The sequence below is a fragment of the Cervus canadensis genome, chromosome 1, assembly GCF_019320065.1.
Source record: "Cervus canadensis isolate Bull #8, Minnesota chromosome 1, ASM1932006v1, whole genome shotgun sequence".
NCBI lineage: Eukaryota > Metazoa > Chordata > Mammalia > Artiodactyla > Cervidae > Cervus > Cervus canadensis.
This window is the reverse complement of record NC_057386.1, coordinates 38,231,980-38,253,876: the sequence shown is the minus strand read 5'-3', so window position 1 is coordinate 38,253,876 and position 21,897 is coordinate 38,231,980. Positions and strand designations below refer to the sequence as shown.

Here is a 21,897-nt window from a genome sequence, read left to right as displayed (position 1 = left end):
CAAAGATAGCTTTTCCACGTCCTGCCAACTGCTCGACTTTCTCCTGAGGAGCATCGCTCCGAGAAACATGAAATCCTGAATCCAGCAGTTCCTCTCTCAAACCTCACAGGGCGGTGGGGTCTCACGGCCGCAGACTTGCTGTGGTATTGCGGTCCTGTCTCTTGGCTTTGGGGCAAGATACCATCCCGTCCTGGTGACTGTTGTTATTGTTGATAACGTCATCCTTATTTCAGAGTTCTTGGATCAGATGCCCTGGACTTGAGTGGAGTGAATCAAATTGTTTTCACTCAGCACCAAACACAGAGCACCGATACATTAACATCAGTATTACCGGCTTCTCTTCTCTTGGGATTTGCCAGAGTTTTACTTTGGTCTGTATCTTCCACAGCTTACAAAGCGGAGCAAGACAATTCATTTACGTCAACAGCAATCGAAAGGTACTATAGGTCTCTTCAAATCACCATCATGGAAAATGTTGACCAAAGCCCTCTCAGAGGACTCTGGAACAGATGGACTCAGCCTCCCTGGGCCACTTCGCTCATTTGTGAAATTGAAGAGGCTGAATTACAAACCCTCTTAGGTTCTTCCTGCCCCCAAATCTTTAAGATTCTATGACTTTTATAAGCTAGCAGATTATTTCTGTTAGATGCCAATTAAATTTTCTCTAACATCGCAGTTGCTGGTGTAGAAGCAGATACAGAGTAAACACAGCTTTCAACATCTTCCTATATGTAGTTAAACTGAGAGATTTAGCCAACAGTAAGTAAGCAGAAGGGGGCTTCCCTGATGGCTCAGCAGGAGAGTCTGCCTGCAGTGCAGAAGACCTGGGTTTGATCCCTGGGTCAGGAAGATCCCCAGGAGGCCAGCATGGCAACCCACTCCAGTCCTCCTGCCTAGAGAATTCCAGAGACAGAGGAACCTGGCAGGCTGCAGTCCATAGGGTTGCAGAGTTGAACACGACTGAAGCGATAAGCAGCAGCAGCAGCAAGAAAGCAGAAAACCCAAAGAAAAGTGTGATATTTCTTCTGCTGAGGGCAACATCTCTGACTCCCCAATTCAGTGCCAACACAATTGGTAGAGATGTGAAAGATACATACATTTGGTAGCAAGGTATCTGGCAAATAAAAGGCTATCTGTACGTTCATATTTGCAGCTATCTGTAAACCTTCCATTCTCTCCAGAACAGCAAATCCTTCTGCACTGCAATTTCCACTCCCTGCCCATTTATCCCAGTCACCTCCAGCTCTTCCAGAGAGGGACAAGTGGTCATAAGTCCTCGCCACCATCTTTCCCTAAAGGGATCAGCAACCTGCATCAACGATGAAATACTTTTAAGTGATGCGAATCAACAGGTCATTTGTACAGCTCTTAAGGAGTCTATGAAAGGAAAACAAAACAACAGATGTTTCATGCAGAGAAAATAACCAGTAAAATCAACTTCAAAAACCATGCTCGTGAAGTCGCTAAAATGTTTAGGGTGAATCACCAGAAGGGCAACAAGCATAAACATGAGCCTTGGCTTTTCAAGTGATCCAAAAACGCCTGTGGGCAAACGATAAAGTTGAGTAAAAAGCATAAAAAAAAAAATTTTTTTAACACAAACTTCCACTATCCCTTCAAAAGTCTTGAGCCAAACGATTCCTCCCGCAAGAAGGAATCTGTCTTCCAGGCAGGTTTCTAAGTTCATTTTCTGAACTGCCTTTGCATTTGCATAGTAAGCATGTTGGTTTTTATTTGTACACTCTTTCTTCAAAATAGGACCATGTCGGGAATTTCCTGTCTGTCCAGTGGTTAGGACTCGGCACTCGTTTGGAGAACTACAATCCCACAAGCTGCGTGGTGTGACCAAAAAAAAACAAAAAACAAACAAAAAAAACCAGGATCTTTTTGTTTTGTTCCCTAAGTTACACCTGGAACATTGCAAATGCTTAAGAAATGTGTGATACTTTTCAAAGCTAATGCTTATTGAGTGCTCACAATATGCCAGGTACTGGATCCAACATTTTGCATGTATTATCTCATTGGTTCATCATGAAAAATCTATTACCCTCACTCAGCATGAATGAGTGAGTATGTGTGTGTGTGTCTGTCTTCAAAATGAGACCCAAAGCAACTAAAATATTGCTAAGGTCAGACTGCTGGTAGCAGCACTGGGATTTAAATTCAGTATTTTCTGCCTTCAAGGTCAGTGTACCTAATGACTGTTCTGCCATCAAACTTGATAAGCAAGGAGAGAGTACGTAATTCTTTTTCACAATGTGGTTTTTGATTAGTAACCATTGTTCCTAATTGTTTACCCACAAATAGAAGTGTATGGGATGGAGTTTATGGGCTCTGATGCCATTATTAACACCATTTTATATTTATATATAACTATAATTTTTCAAACCATTTTACATGTATTATCTGACTTGGTTCTCAAAATAACCAACCCAGGGAGGTAGATAAGCATATTATTTTCATTTTATAGATAAGAAAACTTAGGTGCAAATGGTAAATAGAATTGCCACTCTACGAAGTGGCAAGACTCAAATTAGGACGCAGGACTCCTGATTCATGTTCCAGTGTGATTTCAACTACTTCATGCTATAGGGTTGGGAAGAAATTTAAGGAGGTTTTAATGATACTTCCTTTGTGGGTTTCAGGAGTGAGGTTTGGGTTACTGGATGTTAAGACTTATTTACCGAGGGAGGCGGGAGGGGGGATCGGGATGGGGAACACATGTAAATCCATGGCTGATTCATGTCAATGTATGACAAAAACCACTACAATATTGTAAAGTAATTAGCCTCCAACTAATAAAAATAAATGAAAAACAAAAAAAAGACTTATTTACCTAGTCAGAATCACACCCCTTGAATGGGAATCAATAAAGCTTCCAGTTTTGGAGGGCTGTGGTGGGATTTCTCAGTGGTTTCTTCTGCCACTGATCCTGCTTCTTGGTCCCCACCTCTCCCAGCACTTTAGATCCCAAGCTGGATACCGTCAGGAAGTAAGATACATGACTCTCCCCATATCTGCTCCCTGGCTTCTCCAGCCTTAAACTGAAAATTCCATATTTACTTGTAAAATACTTTGAGAATACTCAGGTGAATAGATTGCTGGGAGAAATATCAATAGCCTCAGATATGCAGATCACACCACCCTTAGGGCAGAAACCAAAGAAAAACTGAAGAGTCTCTTGATGAAGGTGAAAGAGGAAAGTGAAAAAGCTGGCTTAAAACTCAACATTCAAAAAACTTAGATCATGGCATCCAGTCCCATCACTTCATGGCAAATAGATGGGGAAACAATGGAAAAAGACTGAGATTCACACATGAAACATCTTCACATCGAGCTCCTGAGCCAAAAGAGAACTTAGAGGTCTCCATCCACTCATCTACTTTAAAAATTATAACAAAGAAAATGAAAGTCTTTTGAAATAAAAATTGTTTTATTGAGAACCACATTTCCTTTCTGCATTAGGGACAGGTGAAGCAGAGACAGGACAGGAAGGAGGATAAAAGGAGAAAAGAAGTGATGGGAAGAGACATGGTAAGAAAGATACAGCACAGGAAGAAGATCCGTTAGAGGAGACTGAAATAGAAACAGTTAATGGGAATAAAAAAGGCCACGCTCCAGCCTTCCACACAGGAAAATAGACATAGAGATACAGATCCAGAGATTGGAATTCACAACAGACAAACAAGAGGAAAAGGGCTGTAAGACGCAGAGAAAAATGAAATGAGGTGGACAAAGGGAGAGAAAGTGACTGCCATTAATGGAACATCTCTCCCTTTAGGCTACCACCAGCAAAAGTGGCAACTTGGTCTTAGGACTCAGAGTGTGACCAGGAGGAAGTCAGTCACCTTCCTCTTTTTTCCCTCCTGTACTGTTTGCACTCAGTAAGAACACTTGGTCAATATGGCCTTTCACGGATCCCTATGTTTGTATTTTCTCCTATAGACTGAATGCTCCCGATGGGCAGGAGGGACACCCAGCACCAGGGTTAGGATTAGAGATATCTGAGTGCCCCTTCTGGCTCTGCTGCTCCGAAGCTGTGTGACATGGAGAAAACGACCTGCTCTCCCCTGCAAACGGGCGTGCCTCTCCGCCTGTCTCGCAGGGCGGCTGTGAGTTAGGTAAGGTCTTTTCACAAATACATGTGAACTATATGCAACGCAGCAATCAGGAATTGTTCTTTCTCTTGGTATCCCCACAGCACAGTAACTTGCTGTTAAGCTTCTCAATAAACATCTATTAGGTCGAAGATGCCTGGCCTGAGCCAGCTTCCAGACTGCAGCTTCCTCAGTTTCATCCTGGACTGTTTGCAAAAGGTAACTGTGAGTCTGAGAAGCACAGTCACACTCAAGCACATGGCTTCTGCAAACAGAGGCCACAGCTGCACCCCACAGGGAAGTCTTTGCTTCTGCACACACTGATAATGATCCCTGTCAATAAAAAGCATAATTTACACAGAGAGCTGATTATATAGTGCTTGCCTTTGTGTATTGCTTCACATTTTTCAAAGTCCTTTCACATATGCATTTCCTTTGCTTATAAATGCAAAAATTTGCTTGTTTGCAGAAGGCCACACCTAGCTAAAGGTAGTCAACTTAAAAAAATATTCCAGAATGTTGATCCATTAAGGAAATTACCTTTGAAATGAGTTAGAACCAGCTGTGAACAAATTCAGCTGCCTTCTTAAAAACAGCAGATCAACAGTTTTCAGTGTCTTCATGTCTCATCAGTAATTCCATAAAAGGTTGATTTTTCTTACTCTATTTAACTAAACTCAGATAATTTCTTTGTCTTTTTTAGTTTTCTGATCATAAAAGTAATACTTTAAAAAGTAAACCATGCCCAGTATAGAAAATAATAATCATAAATAATGCTATCACTGAGATATTACTCTCAGATTATTAACAATTTTGTAGAATTCCTCCCAGCTTCTTTATATGCACATGTTATATATCTGAGGTCATGCTTTAAGTTAATTATGAATATTAATATTTCACTTATCATAAGCATTTTCAATGTTGAGTTTCACAAACCTGATTTTTAATGTCAGAAATGATTTTATATTTGAATTATTATAGATTATCTTTCAAAGTGGCTTTTCACTGGTTTTTAAAGAAATTCTTAACTGAGGGTGAGAGCAGGTTTGTTCAAAGATGCACCTTGGCATGCAAACTTAGGGCCTTCTTCTTTTCTGGTAACTTTATCCTTAAAAGTATTAAGATTCCCATCCTTACTCACACTCTCAGTTTCTGTTTTTAAAGTGGCATCATAATATCAACAGAAACCCAAGCTCCTATTTAAGTATCTAGTCTTTTCCTCTTTATAGGCTGAGCTCTATTAACCTATGTAGTAAACTACAATTATGTAGGTGCTTGGTACTTAAGAAATGAACGAAGGAAAAGGATTCCTATTAAGCTAAGTGTGTGGTGTCTTTGGCCACGCACAGTCAATTTCAACCCCGAGAGTTAATTACAGCTCAGTAAGATTGTAGGTGAAAATCTAAATGGCTGGAAACTAAGAACAGTGCAGACAACTATAATTCAAAAAAATACATGCACCCCTGTGGTCATAGCAGCATTATTCACAATAGCCAAGACATGGGAACAACCTAAATGTCCATCAACTGATGAATGGATAAAGAAGATGTGCTACATACATACGATGGGACATTACTCAGCCGTAAAAAAGAGTGAAACATGCCATTCGCAGCAACACAGATGGACATAGGTATTGTCATACTAAGTGAAGTCAGAAAGAGACAAACATCACTTACATGTGGAATCTAAAATATGACACAAGTGAAATCTACAAAACAGAAACAGACTCACAGACAGAGAGAACAGACCTGTGGCTGCCAAGGGGGAGAGGGAGGGGCAGGGATGGAGTGGGAGTTTGGGTAAGCAGATCCAAACCATGATGTATAGAATGGGTAACAGCAAGGCCCTACTGGATAGAACAGGGAACTACATTCAATAGCCTGGATAGATCATAATGGAAAAGAAAATAAAAAAGAAAGAAAGATATATGTATAACTGAACCACTTTGCTGTATAACAGAGATTAACACACTATAGATCGACTATACTTCAATTAGAAAAAAAGAACAATGCAAAGAACACTGATTGCTTACAGAGACTTAGAAGTCTAATTTGGGGAGGAATCTTCATTATATATAGCAAAAAGAACCTCAGCCCCAGGCATCCTGGCACATGCTTCTGTGGCAGCTGAGTGTCACCATTTGTCTGTGACTGACCTCGTGAACCATGAATGGTCAGTCTAAAGACTGAATGAACTTTTGTGGTAAGAGCCAGCTGATAATGCGTTTGCCCTGCAGGCAGAGCAAATTCCTACTTTGTCAGGTAACCTGATGGAGCTGCCTAGTGGAGGTCTGAGAAGGATTTGGAACGTTTTCCATATTATTAGTGTTAGATGAAGGGCAGGGAGCACTTGCTAGCCAAGAGTCTGTCTCTTTCCTTCTTTTATGTGTTATAAATCCATTGCTTCCTTATTGCAGGCCTTGAGTGGTTTGTTCAGCATATTTTCTCCTGTTTGGATTGTTAATACCATGTCCACCCAATCTGGTGCTGTTTAACATCTGCTGCTCTGGTCCTGGCCAGAATGGCAGCTCACATATAAACCTTCAAAAAAGATTTTAACATTGGAAAGGAAGAGAAATAACTATTGCTATTTTTAAACAATTTGGTAATTTATTGAAAAAAACTAAGAAAATCAACTGAAATATAAAATAAAGCAGTTGAGGTAAGGTGGCTGGATACAAGATCAACACACAGAAATAAATGGCATTTCTATAAGTCAACAAATAACAATTAGAAATGGTAATAGAAAAAGAGGACTATTTACAATAGTTTTTTAAACTTATAAAATGACTAGTTTTAGGCCTAACAAGAAATATGCAAGACCTATATGAAGAAAGTCACGAACTTTTACTGAAAGACATAAAACCCTAAATAAATGGAGAATATGGCTGAAAAACTAAATATTGTAAACATGTGAACTTTCCCCAAATTGATCTCTAAATTCAATATAATTCTAATTGAAATTCCAACATGTTTTGAATGAACTCCATAAACTCTCTCTAAAGTTTATGTGAATTAGAGAACATGTGCAAGAATAACCAAGAAATATTTGAATAAAGAACACCCCTGTGGGGTGGAGGAGGAATTTACAATATATCAAAACATTCTAGACCTTATCATCACTGAAACTGTAGAAGAAACAGATCAATGAAACAAAAGTCCTGAGCCAGACCCACTACGTTTAACCCGTGCAAGTGTATCCCACGTGTACGCAAAGAAAGGACTATGTAAGAAAACCACAGAAACTACTAGCCTTCCTTTGGAAAAAGTAAAGTTAGTTGAATAGTGTCACCCCAGGATTCACAATCACCTTAAAATGTGACATCACTTGAAAATGGGGGGTTTTGCAGATTTAACTGTGGTAAGGATTGAGGTGAGACTGTACTGGGTGATGATGGGCCCTGAATCCAATGAGCGTATCCTTACAAGAGACAGAGAGGGACACAGGCAGAGGGGAGAAGGCCCCGTGAAGATGCAGTGAGGGATTGGAAGGGTGAGTCCATGAGCCAAGGGAAGCCAAGGACTGCTGGCAGCCGCCAGAAGCCAGGGCAGACGCATGAGAGGGAGGGTTTCTCCCTCAGAGCCTCCAGAAAGGAGTCAGTCCTGCAGACACCTTGATCTCAGACTCCTGGCCTCCAGAAATGCGCAAAAATAAACTTCTGTTGTCATAATGTACCCAGCCTGTGGTAATTTGCTATGGCAACCCTGGGAAACGAATACAGTGCCCTGCCACACATCAAACAGAAACATAAATTCCAGGGATATTAAAAGTTACACATGAAAAGCAACACTGCAGACGTTTTAGAAGAAAACTTTGAAAAATATTTTTATAATTTGCCAGCTAAAGAATGTTTTCCCAAACAATGTACAAATCCCAGATGATACATAGAAAAGGACTGATAGATTTATGTGCATTTTTAAAAAGCAAAAAACTGTACATCAAAAGTCACTCTTAACAAGTAAAAAGACAACATAAACTGAAGAAAATGTTGTGGTACACAGTAGAGAGGGCTTCCCTTGTGGTTCAGCTCGTAAAGATCCACCTGCAGTGTGGGAGATCTGGGTTCGATCCCTGGGTTGGGAAGATCCCCTGGAGAAGGGAAAGGCTACCCACTCCAGTATTCTGGCCTGAGGAATATCATGGACTGTTTAGTGGGATCGCAAAGAGTTCAACATGACTGAGTAACTTTCACATAGTAGAATAAATATTCAGAATAGTCAAAGAAAACCTATAAATTATGAAGAAACACAAATTACCCAAAAGAATCAAAGAATATAAAATGGAAATAACAGAAGAGATGGAGAAACAGTGGAAACAGTGCAGACTTTATTTTGGGGGGCTCCAAAATCACTGCAGATGGGGACTGCAGCCGTGAAATAAAAAGACGCTTACTCCTTGGAAAAAAAGTTATGACCAACCTAGACAGCATATTAAACAGTAGAGACATTACTTTGCCAACAAAAGTCCGTCTAGTCAAGGCTATGGTGTTTCCACTTGATCTTAGCCAAAAGGCCGAGAAGCGATGCTATGGTGTTTCCAGTAGTCATGTATGAATGTGAGAGTTGGACTATAAAGAAAGCTGAGCGCTTTCTGAGCTGAAGAATTGAAGCTTTTGAATTGTGGTGTTGGAGAAGACTCTTGAGAGCCCCTTGGACTGCAAGGAGATGCAACTCGTCCATCCTAAAGGAAATCAGTCCTGAATAGTCATTGGAAGGACTGATGTTGAAACTGAAATTCCAATACTTTGGCCACCTGGTGGGAAGAGCTGACTCATTTGAAAAGACCCTGATGTTGGGAAAGATTGAAGGTGAGAGGAGAAGGGGACAACAGAGGATGAGATGGTTGGATGGCATCACCGACTCAATGGATATGAGTTTGAGTAAACTCCGGGAGTTGGTGATGGACAGGGAAGCCAGGCGTGCTGCAGTCCATGGGGTCGCAAAGAGTCGGATACAACTGAGCGACTGAACTGAACAGAAGAAATACAAAAGGTCAAGAGAAGTTTTATAAGTAAATATTTACAAGACATATAATATCCAGTGTTCATAAAGATAGAGGCACTTTTTTCAGTGCTGATAGAAGTATAAATATGTATTGCAAGGATACAGTGTTGTTTGTAATAGCACACACACAAAAATTTAGGAATGATCTAAATATTCAGAGGAACCTGGCAGGCTATAGTCCATGGGGTTGCAAAGAGTTGGACATGACTTGGCGACGAAACCACCAAATATCCAGTAGTGGAGTACAGATCTTTCTGAGCTTCTGGTGGTGGTAGGTCCTGATAAACTCACCGTGGTTGAAAATGTCGTGAGTTGAAAATCCATTTAATATTTCCAACCTACCGAACATCATAGCTGCACCTAGCCCACCTTAATTAAAAATGTTCAGGGGACTTCCCTGGTGGTTCAAGTGGTTAAGAATCCACTTTGCAATGCAGGGAATGAGGGTTCGATCCCTGATCTGGGAACTAAGATTCCACGTGCAGTGGAGCAACTCAGCTTCTTCACTGCAATTACTGAGGCCTTGAGCAACAATTAGACTGGTGCCACAGCGAAAGATCGAAGATCCCACATGCTTCAACTAAGACCCAATGCATCCAAATTAATAATAAAAAATTTAAAACACACACACCCCCAAGACTAGAAAGGGAAACAAGTTTGTTTTTTGGGTGCTCAGAACACATTAGCTGACACTTGAGCAAAATTATCTAACATGAAGCTTATTTTATAATAAAATGTTGAATATGTAATGCAGTTTATTGAATACTGGACTGAACGTGAAAAACCGAATGGTTGTGAGTATACCGTTTACTTCCTGACTGCCTGGCTGATGGGGAGCTGCAGCTCACTGCCTCTGCCCAACATCGCAAGAGGATGTATCACCCAGAATGCCACCAGCCTGGGAAAAAAATCAGGATTTGAAGTAGGGTTTCTGCTGAATGCATATTGCGTTCACACTGTCCTAAAATTGAAAAATCATAAATTGAACCATTATAAGTCAATTAGGATACCGTCTGACATAAAATATTCTTTGGTATGATCAAACTATGGACTACTATATGGCCTCTAAAAGCAGAGAAAGACCAAAATACAGAGAAAGATCTCTAGAGCATAACTGGAAATTTATGAATAAAATGGGGCTTCCCAGGTGGCTCAGTGGTAAAGAATCCTCCGGCCAAGGCAGGAGATGTGGGTTCTATCCCTGGGTGGGGAAGATCCTCTGGAGAAGGGCATGGCAACCCACTCCAGTATTCTTGCCTGGAGAATCCCATGAGCAGAGGAGCCTGGTGGGCTACAGTCCATGGGGTCTCAAAGAGTCAAGAAACTAAGCAACTGAGCGTGCACGCACATGCATAAAATACTATGTAAATGTACTTCATTGTATTAGTCCCTAATACCACTCACTATCATCTAGTGTAGTGGATTAGATATGCCCATAAAATGCTATATAAGTACTGTGGGCTAACTGCACCACTGGAGGACCTCCCCATCACATGCTGAACTCTAGACCCAAGTAAATGTACTTAGATTGGGGCACTGAGGGCAAGGGAAAAGAAAAACCGATGACAAGCGAAGTGAAGATTTTCACAGGCATTTGAAAATATGTGACTGACACTAAGGAGAGAAACCCAAGTGTGGAGAGAAGAGATTTGGAAACTAGAGATGGCTGTTGAGAGTGACCTCTCAAAGCAATGTATCTCCATGGGGGCCTGGGTTGGAGGAAGCTATCCGAGTCTTGAACAATATTACATTTAGAACATAGAACTTTTGACTGGCTTTCTGATGTAGATCTAAAAATGCTAGTTGGGCCAAATATTTTTGGCTGGTGGAAAATGGATAAAAACTCCATATCAGTGATTATAAAATTGGAGGGATGAGGATCACACCTTTCATTGGAATATTGTGTGTGGGAGAGTTGTTCACAAGAGTGTTATGTTTAGGGGACTTCCCTGGTGGTCCAGTGGCTAAGATTCTGTGCTCCCAGTGCAGGGAACCTGGGTTCGATCCCTGGTGGGGGAAGTAGATCCACATGCCACAAAAAAGATCAAAGATCCCATGTGCCTCAGCTAAGACCCAGTGCAGCCAAACAAATTTTTTTTTTTTTAAAGATAGTTATGTTTAGCAGAAAGAAGATGGGGTTAAAAGAGTTTAAGAAATATTCGGTAGGATCCCTTTCCCCTTAGAATTGCTGGCAAAATGTACAAATGTATCTTTTTCTGGGGAAAGAATTTATGGTATGGAGGTCTTCACTTCCTCCAAGGGATTGAAAGGTTGTTGCTGAACCACCAAAAAGACGCCGGGATTCTTGGCCTCCGGAGTGAAGAATTCAATCTGGGACCAGAGATGAGGCTTGATGGCTCAGAGCTTTGTCTACTAGAGCTCCATGCATCCTTACCTTGTCCTGAAGAATCCCGGACGAGCCCCCAAGATGAAAGGTTGCTGTTGACCCACGAAAAGACACCAGGATTCTTGGCCTCCGGAGGAGAAGAATTCAATCCGGGGCCAGAGACGAGGCTTGATTGCTCAGAGCTTTTGTGTAATAAAGTTTTATTGAAGTATAAAGGAGATAGAGAAAGCTTCTGACACAGGCATCAGAAGGGGGCAGAAAGAGTACCCCCTTGCTAGTGTTAGCAATGGAGTTATACACTCTCTAATTAGTTATTACAGTGAATCAAAAGAATGTCTGGAGGTTGTAAAGACCTCACTAGATCTACTCCCATAATTTACATTTTAAGATAATAGGATTAGCCAGAAGGTTTTTTCCAGAGACTGTCCTCAAGCCGGATACATTATTGTTGTATAATCCTAAGGAATGTAGAGGGAAAAAAGTTTGTTCTTTCTTCCTCCTTGAGAATTCCAGACCCCTCTCTCCTTGGAGACCCCTAGACTTCTTATCAGCCTGCCTAGGAAATGACTCTCTGAGGATCTAGATTCAAAAAAAGATGAAGAACTAGCGGTGGTAGACCAGGAGAAGAGGAGCCGCTAAAGACCCAGCTCAGGGAATGCAGCAGAACACAGAAGGAAGACAGCACGAAATGAGGGCAGGAAGTGACCCTGGCATTGTGAGAAACTTGAGGGTGTCAGACACATTAATTAATGGTAGCTACATTATAATAGTTGTACTAGTTAATGTCAATTTTATGAAACAAGCGTTTATATTTGTTGTAATATGTGAGACTTTCACCTGTGTGATTAGCACTTTGTTGAGTGAAGGAATTACTCCGAACTCGATGTAGCCAATGGGGAAGGGTCCTAATATAAAAGTATCCGGGAGCTGGTATATAGATGTGACTGGATGCCTGAGCTACCAGCGTGGGAACAGAGGAACTATGAAGCTAGGTGGAGATTATAATCTCTTTAGCAAGAATGGGCATGCACGGAGAACCTGAGTACCAATCAAAACAAAACTGGGTGTCCAGGATATGGAAACAGTCAGAACACTCCTATTTTTATACCCAAATTTCTCATATCTGTACACTTCCATATTTTATTTATCTTAAGAGTTTACAATCTGTTTTTCCAGGCTTCCTCCTTCTATTAAAGGTATTTTTATATCTCTCTTTTGCTTATCATAAACAGTGTAGGCTGTTGTTACTTATCTTTTTTTTTTTTTAATTTTGACTGCGCTGGCTCTTCCTTGCCGAGGCAGCAGATGTGGGTTCAATCCCTAGATTGGGAACTAGGAGCCCACATGCCACAGGGCAGTAAGCCTAAGTGCACGTCTATCCAGCTAAGCCCACTGGAATATCAGTCAAAAACAAACACCGGTGTCCAGGATGTTCAGAAAATTCCAGAATGAATGCCAGCAAAATGCCATCTGTCCTCATGAAAAGTCATGCACTTAAAGCAATGCATAAAGAAGCACCAAAAAGACATTTTGAACAAGATTTAATATAGGGATTAAACTATATGCCTCTACTACAAGTTGGCTTGGAAGCTTTTTACCACCCATAGTGACAAGTGTCTGTGTGTGATTATGCTTGAGGGTCCAAGGCGGGTATTTGTGGGAATCTGCAGGGAGTATTTTCGGTTATCACAGGGTGGGGGTGAGAAGCATACTACTGGCATTTAATGGGTAGAAAGCTTGTCATTTAGACATTCTATGATTTTTTTTTTAAAGTTTCATAAAAAGCCCAGGTGTTCAGGAGGTGGTCCTTATGGAGACCCTTCTTAACAGCATAAAGACACTGTTTCAATCTTAGAAAATAACACGCTGCACCATGTCTACTCAATTAATTATAGTGCAGCTCCTTCAAAAATAATGAAACCAGTTGCAAATATCATAGGGTGTTGGAGACTCCTTTTAACAGTTAGGAAAAAACCAGTAAATTGACAGAGGCACAGAAATTCAGAGATCTCACTGGATCTCATGAACAAAGGCTGTTTTAAAATGACTATTTCCAAAAAAAAATAATAATAATAAATAAAATGATTATTTCCAGCCAATGTATTTAAACATTTTGGGCACAAAGAGAAACATTGTGAAAGGAGGGTTACTTTTTTTTTCTTTTGTTTTATTCTGATGCCATCCTCAGAGATGCACCCCAACACTGTCCTACAGACTGTTGTAGTACTTCTCTTCTACTTTATCCTTTTCCCATTGCTGATTAAAGGATAGGGTCTCTGAGGTTGGTTTTGTGCTTTTTTTTTTTTAAGATTTAGAGGTTGAATTTATTCATTTAGTGAACTTTCAAGGTAGAAAAGATGTTTCTATGATAACTTTGTCATCAGCTACATACCCTATTCCATTATAGGAAATTGTTTTGTTTTTTTAAAAGCCCAGTTCATTTGTGAGAACACCTTATTTTCATAGCCAAATTTTTCATATCTGTACACGCCCATATTTTATTTAAGAGTTTATAATTTGTCTTTCCAGGCTTCCTCCTTCTATTAAAGATATTTCTCTCGTTTGCTTATCATAAACAGTCTAGCCTGTTACTACTTTTTTTTTTTTTTAATTTTGGCTGCCCTGAGTCTTCCTTGCCAAGGGTAGGGGACACAGGTTCGATCCCTTGTTGGGAAGTTAAGGGTGCACATGCTGCAGGGCAACTAAGCCCACGTGCAGCAACTACTGAGCCTGTTCCCAGTCGGCTCATCCTGTGCTGCTACTGAACCTGTGCTCCACAACAAGAGAACTAGAGAAAGCTGACGTCCCCTGCATTGGAAGGTGGATTCTTAACCACTGGACCACCAGGGAATGCATTTTTCTTCATCTAATGTCCATCTATCTCTCTGCTCTTTGTCTTCCTAGACTTTTGTACTGTGTAACTCTCTTAAAATGCAAACTTATATTCATTATCAGTATCTTATCTGCAAAGAGGAAGAAGGAAGGTAATGAGGTTGGGAGCTTCAGCATAAGAAAGGGCTTGGGTCACAGGGGGAATGCAATTGAGGGTTGACAATGGAATTGTAAAAGGACAATCAGCGGAATTGGACAGCATGACTTAGTACTGGAGATGGTCACCGTGGTTCCCCAACTCTCCCCAACAATGTGGGCTGCCCAGAAGCAGAGAAAACAAAAATAATGGGGGCCAGGGCTGATGACAGGCCTGGTGGAAGCTGGTCCTGTCACTCTTCTGCTTAGAATCCGTCAAAGGCTTTCCACTCCTCAAATGACCATCACAAGTCTCTGCTGTCTGGCATTGCCCATCTCTTTGGCCTCTTCCTGTTCCATTCTCCGCATGGCTGTCCAAGTCCCCTACCCTGGCCAAGTTCTTCATCCTTCTGGCTTTTGCATATACTCTTCCTTTTATCTGTCATCTCCTATTCACAGCTCCACCCTTTGCTTCAGCTTAAAAGTCTCTTCAGAGAAGCCTCTCCTGATCCTCAAATCCAATCAGAGCACTCCATCATCTTTCACCATATGCTTTACTTCTCTTGCATGTAACTATTACAATTCTTGATTGTGATACCTGGAAACAGTTCCATGGAGGCAGGTATTTGGTTTATTTTTTTGATTGCTAGATTCCCAGCACCTGGCCTAGTGCCTATTGCCAGCAGGAACATTCATTCACTCTTTCAATAAATTCACTGAATGAATGGCAGGAAGAATTATGGGACCTGGGGGACATTTTTTGTTAGTTTTTAACTACATCTCCACTTTCTCTTTTGTGAATTGCAGATAATAACTACCAACCTCTGAACTGCCATGTAGATTAAAAGATGATGTATTATATATACACGGCATGGGCTTCCCAGGTGGCTCAGTGTTAAAGAATCCCTCTGCCAAGCAGGAGACATGGGTTTGATCCCTGGGTTGGGAAGACCCCCTGGAGAAGGAAATGGCAACCCACTCCAGTAGTCTTGCCTGGGAAATCCCATGGACAGAAAAGCCTAGTGGGCTACAGTCCATGGAGTCTCAAAAGGTCGGGCATGACTTAGCGGTTACATAGCAGTAGCACACTTATCATGGTGCCTGGCAAATAGTAAGGACTAGGAAATGTGAGTTATTATAATCATCATAAAAAATAAGCTCTATGAGCAACCAGAACTCTCATCTATTGCTGGTAGGAATGCAATACCACTTCCAGGTTATTTACCCAAGTGAAATGAAAACATATTCACGCAAAATCCTCGTTTATTCATAGTCGCCCCAAATTAGGAACAACCCCAGTGTCTTTCAACCAGAGAATAAAGAAACTGTGGTGTATCACAGACTGGATTGCCACTCAGCAAGAAGAAATAAACTACCGACACATGCAACAATGTGGATGAGATGGAAATGCATCATGTTAGTGTGAAAGAAACCGACCTAAAAGGTGACATATTGTATGATTCCATTTATATGACATTCTGCAAAAGTTAAACTATAGGGACAGAAATCTGGCCAGTGGTTGCCAGGGGAGTAGGTGGGCATGAGAGAATGTGGGATGGGGTGGGGTGGTGGTGATGGAACTGTTCTAGGATTTGATTGTGACGGTGGGTACATGATGATAGGCATTTATTAAAACTCATGGCATTCTAAACTAAATGGATGGACTTTATATATTTCTTACTGTGTATAAAAAATGAAAAACATCCAAGAGAGATAGATATCATTTGCTTTTAAAAAATATACTTCTGATTTATAAAAGTGTTACAGGTTCACAGACAATTTGGGAAAATCTGCAAAGAATATGTTGAATCGCCTGCAGAAAAGGAGTATTTCTTATCATTTTTATAGACACAAAATACACACACAAACTGGGATCATGCTGTGTATTTCTGCTTTCTGATATTATCAGTGTTTTCCCATGTCATTAAATTTCAAAACCATGATTTTGAGTCAATAATATTCTAGCATATAATTGATTTATATATTTATGTCTTCCTTTACTACAATTTTGATTATTAAAAAAAGCTCATTGGGGCCAGGGACTCTGGTTTCACATTGGGGCCATCTTGGTTTCACAATGTTTAACAGGTAAAACAACTCATCCTTTGTGCAATGATATCATTGTGGCTGGAGGAAAAGTGGTTCCACAGGGTGACTTTGCTTTTTTTCCTCTGCGATGCAGAGGGCTGGACACCCTCTTACTAACCTGTATTACTAGCTTAAATTTGCATAGTGCTTTTAATATTTCTCTCTCTCCACCTCCTGGCTGGGTCGATGGAGTAATTTGTTCAAGATTACACAGCTCATCATTCGTGGACTGTGACTTAGACTCTAGATATTCAAGACTCCTAGAAAGTCAACATTTTCCCAGGGTGGGTCACTGCCTAATCTGACTCTCCCCTCCCGTCCCCCTCAAGAAGGAAGCTGCAGACACACCTTGAAAACTGCCCAGAGGCTTGGCACACGGGGGACTAATATCAAGTGGACGCTATTCCATCCTACAAATTGTCCTTGGCAACATCGCCACTTACCAGCTGGGGTCATTTCTCCCCCGATGGCTGGGGGGACACCTAGTGCCACTGAGCAAGGGGCCCCTGAGAGCAGATGGATCGCCCGCCCCGAGGCCCGAGAGGGTTAATGTCATTCGATCGCGACACTGCCGGGGCGCACCCTCACTTGGAGAGGAGCGGGTGGTCCTGCCCGGCCTTTCCCAGCGCCAGGGCCCGAGTAGGGGGGCGCCTTCTGAGAGGTGAAGCGGGTCCCCATCATCTTAAGGAGAGGTAGGGGCCGCAGAACTACAGGGCTGCTCGGGGAGACTCTCGAGAGGTGCTAGGAATGCCTCGTCCAGGAGACCAGAGATCAGTCCTCCGCTATCCCAGAGTGCCTCGGATTCCGGAAGTGCTCGGCTTCCCGGAAGTGCCCGATTGGCTGACAGAGCCCAGACTCGCCGGACCGCTGCAGCTGGAGCGTTTCTGTTCTCCGGCGTGAGTGGCCGCAGGAGGTGCGGCTCCGGGTCCGGGTGGGCGTCGGGAGGGGGCTGGGCGGCAGGATGATGGAGGAGGAGGAACTGGAGTTCGTAGAAGAGCTGGAAGCCGTGCTGCAGCTCACGCCCGACGTGCAGCTCGCCATCGAGCAGGTGAGCGTTCCGCCCCGCGAGGGGAGGAGAGTGCGGAGACTGGGGCAGCTCTGGGGGTGGGACGGCGAGGAAGCTGTCTTCGGACTGAGATGTGGGAGCTAGGCGCCAAGGGCAAGGAAAGGTTTTGAGGGGAGGTGGTGGTGGGAATGGGTTTCTCAATCTAGAAAAGGGAGAGAGGTCTTCCTCGGCCTTGATTGACTTTGGAGGGTGGGGCGTTCTGGTGGGTTTGGGCAAAGGAGCTGTGCCTCCTGAAACGATGCACCTAGAAGGTACCTCGTGGGTAACAACCTCCGGTTTAGGGGTTGTGGGGCTGTTCATTCATCAGGTTGCTGTCCCGATGTTCCCGGATTCTCCGTCTAGCCCCTTGTGACTGATTTAGAATTGAGGGGAGGTGAGTAACCTCTACTTTTGAAGCATATCGCAAAGCAGAGGGGAAACGGCTAAAAAAAAGAGAGAGAGAGAGAGAGAGACCTCCTTTACCATTCTTAAATGGTTGAAAATTTCTGCTGGTGATTAGGTTAAAGAATATTCCTCAGGCAGCTAAGCCTCGGCGCCACAACTACTGAACCCATGCACTGCAGCTACTGAAACCCAGTACCTGGAGCCTATATTCTGCAAGAAGAGAAGCCACTGCAATGAGAAGCCCTCACACTGCCACGAAGAATAGCCCCAGCTCACCGCAACTCGAGAAAGCCCATGCATAACAAATCTTAAAAAATAATAATTTTATTATTATAAAGCTTAAATAATCGAAAATAAATCTTAAAAAAAAAAAGGCAATTTAGACCCTTGTACAGGGTATTGCTCCCGATAAAGGGAGAAAAATCTCCCTTAAAGGAGTTGGTGTAGCGGATTTAAGAAAAGGAGGGGTGTGCCATACTAATGATCACGGGAAGTTTTTTAAAGTAAAACATTACTACTTCTGTTACTTATAGTTAATACTTATTGAGCATTAATACTTACTATGGGTGGTAATTTGTTTGTGTTGTCCCACTTACCTCTTAGATATGTGTTTTTCTTGGAGTGGTTGGATAACTCACACAAAGCACATTTGACACATCCTGGGAATGCCAGGGCAAAGGTTTGGGTGTTCAAGCCACACTGCTCCCGACCCACCTCCACCAGCCAGAAAGAGAAATACATTTCTTTTTTTTTTTTTTTTTGAGAAATACATTTCATTTGCTCTGGGCCTACTGGCCTCCAATAGAAGAAATGAATAATGCAGCCCGTTGTTAGATGAGGGTTTTAGACCTCCCCACCACCCCTGCCCCCTTTTCTTAGTAACATTGAATTCTAGCATAGATTTGTCCAATAAGCAGACATTTAAAAAAAAAATTCACGTCCCAGAATAACTGCCTTGAGCTAGTGAAATCCAGTGCCCAGGGGATTACTTGACTGTTTTTATAATCCACTGTGTTATATGTTCTTCAAATTGCAATGTTTTAAGGGAATTATCTGTATTTCTCTGAAGGCAGAGGTATTCTTTCTCCTGTAAAAGAGATCGACAGTTTCTGAATGCCAGCACTCCATCCTAACACTGTCCAAAGGATAAAAATCGCTTCGGTGCTTCTACTGCTGAGACATTGTTGAGACATGGTGCATTAGTCCATTATCAAGATTCCCTTAATACAACCATGTCATCAACTGGCTTAATCTGCTGGTGTATAATGCTCGTTTATTCTACCTTGTCCTTGGGATTTCGTGGCAGTCTGAATACTTCTTACTGTTGCACCTTCTGTTAGTTTTACCAAGATGTTAAAATTACAGATGTTGGTGAAAATTATAGATATACTTTACCAGATATTTTACTGAGCATTGGTTGTTGGGCCTTGCAAAATGAAAAAAAGATATGGTCTTTGCTTTCAAATAACTTACCAACCAATAGGAAGGAAAGAATACATAAAGCAGGACAGGAAGATGATGGTGATTTTTTAATTCTCTCTCTTTATGTAGGTATTTCCAAGCCAGGATCCTCTAGATCGAGCAGATTTCAATGCTGTGGAGTATATCAACACCCTGTTCCCAACAGAACAAGTAAGTGCTGCATTCCCTTCTTGCAATGGCTTCTGGAACATTCTGAGTATTAATGATTAGTTTGTTACAGTACATAACCCAAGGGACCTTGATAAACAAATAAGGGTTAAATTCAAGTCAGACTTCTTCGTAACCAGTTTTGGGAGGTGGTTAGCTAATACCAAATACTGTTGTTGTGTCAGAGTGGAATTCTCCGTGTAGTGAGCATATTAGAAACTGTACCCTTAGGTTGAAAGAGTCCATCTTGTTCCCTGCTCCCCAAGATTTTCTGTAGTAAATCGGGAAGTGGAAAGGATTTTTCAAATGTAATAGGGGAAAATGGGAGTGAGGTGTGCAGGATAAGCTTGGAGTTAGAAAGCTACTTTTATTCCTTTTTCAAGGTGTAAATTTCAGAACTTTGATTTCCAGCCCACCAGACTGTGGTTGGGTGTTGGCACCTTTACCCTGTATTGTGAGTAAGAAGGAAGAGCCTTACTTATACCACTGACAGTTGTAGTGGTGCGTAGGATAGGAGTAGTGTGTTAAGGTGAACTCAGTTTTGAACATATTTGGGCCATCCAGGTAGAAATACATAGTTGGATATTTGAGTCTGGAGCTTATAATCCCCATAACTGTTAGTATCTTGGCATGGATCTTTCCAAACTTTTTCTGATGAACATGCTAATTTTTAAAATAAAGTTGTAAAAAATGGTATATACTGTGTGATTGTCCTTTATGAGATTTCAAAAGTAGCCTTTAGAGCTCTTTTTTGGAGGAGTTGGCAGTGGAGGGGAGCTGTGCTATGTGGCTTGTGGGATCTTAGTTCCCCAGGCCCCAGCAGTGAAAGTACCAAGTTCCAACCACTGGACCATTGGGGAATTCCCTAGAGTTCATCATTTTCTCATGAAAGAGGAATTCTAGGAATTAGCTGGAGATGGAAATTTGGAATCAAGTCGGTATAATTTGGAAAACTCAGCAGTGTCCACAGGACTGGAAAAGGTCAGTTTTCATTCCAATCCCAAAGAAAGGCAATGCTAAAGAATGCTCAAACTACCACACAATTGCGCTCATCTCACATGCTAGTAAAGTAATGCTTAAAATTCTCCAAGCTAGGCTTCACAAATACATGAACCGTGAACTTCCAGATGTTCAAGCTGGTTTTAGAAAAGGCAGAGGAACCAGAGATCAAATTGCCAACATCTGCTGGTTCATTGAAAAAGCAAGAGAGTTCCAGAAAAACATCTATTTCTGCTTTATTGACTATGCCAAAGCCTTTGACTGTGTGGATCACAATAAACTGGAAAATTTTGAAAGAGATGGAAATACCAGACCACCTGACCTGCCTCTTGAGAAACCTGTATGCAGGTCAGGAAGCAACAGTTAGAACTGGACATGGAACAACAGATAGGAAAAGGAGTATGTCAAGGCTGTATATTGTCACCCTGCTTATTTAACTTATATGCAGAGTACATCCTGAGAAATGCTGAGCTGGATGAAGCACAAGCTGGAATCAAGATTGCCGGGAGAGATATCAATAACCTCAGATATGCAGATGACACCACCCTTATGGCAGAAAGTGAAGAGGAACTAAAAAGCCTCTTGATGAAAGTGAAAGAGGAGAGTGAAAAAGTTGGCTTAAAGCTCAACATTCGGAAAACTAAGATCATGGCATCTGGTCTCATCACTTCGTGGCAAATAGATGGGGAAACAGTGTTAGACTTTATTTTTCTGGGCTCCAAAATCACTGCAAATGGTGATTGCAGCCATGAAATTAAAAGACGCTTACTCCTTGGAAGGAAAGTTATGACCAACCTAGATAGCATATTAAAAAGCAGAGACATTACTTTGCCAACAAAGGTCCGTCTGGTCAAGGGTACGGTTTTTCCAGTGGTCATGTATGGATGTGAGAGTTGGACTGTGAAGAAAGCTGAGCACCGAAGAATTGATGCTTTTGAACTGTGGTGTTGGAGAAGACTCTTCAGAGTCCCTTGGACTGCGAGGAGATCCAGCCAGTCCATCCTAAAGGAGATCAGTCCTGGGTGTTCATTGGAAGGACTGATGCTGAAACTGAAATTCCAATACTTTGGCCACCTGATGCGAAGAGTTGCCTTATTGGAAAAGACCCTGATGCTGGGAGGGATTGGGGGCAGGAGGAGAAGGGTATGACAGAGGATGAGATGGCTGGATGGCATCACCGACTCGATAGACATGAGTTTGAGTAAACTCTGGAAGTTGGTGATGGACAGGGAGGCCTGGTGTGCTGCGATTCATGGGGTAGCAAAGAGTTGGACATGACTGAGCGACTGAACTGAACTGAACTGAGGTATAAAGATA

At 41.9% G+C, this 21,897-nt stretch overlaps 1 protein-coding gene across 1 annotated transcript in view; it reads left to right on the top strand.

The window, feature by feature from the left end:
- Nucleotides 1–17,326: 17,326 nt before the first annotated feature.
- VPS53 (VPS53 subunit of GARP complex) overlaps nt 17,327–21,897 on the top strand; it is a 123,129-nt gene continuing 118,558 nt past the window's right edge. Inside the window, exons 1-2 of the mRNA XM_043478615.1 lie at nt 17,327–17,550; nt 19,504–19,584. Coding sequence (XP_043334550.1) covers nt 17,464–17,550; nt 19,504–19,584 — 168 coding nt within the window. The 5' untranslated portion in view covers nt 17,327–17,463. The remainder of the gene's footprint in view (nt 17,551–19,503; nt 19,585–21,897) is intronic.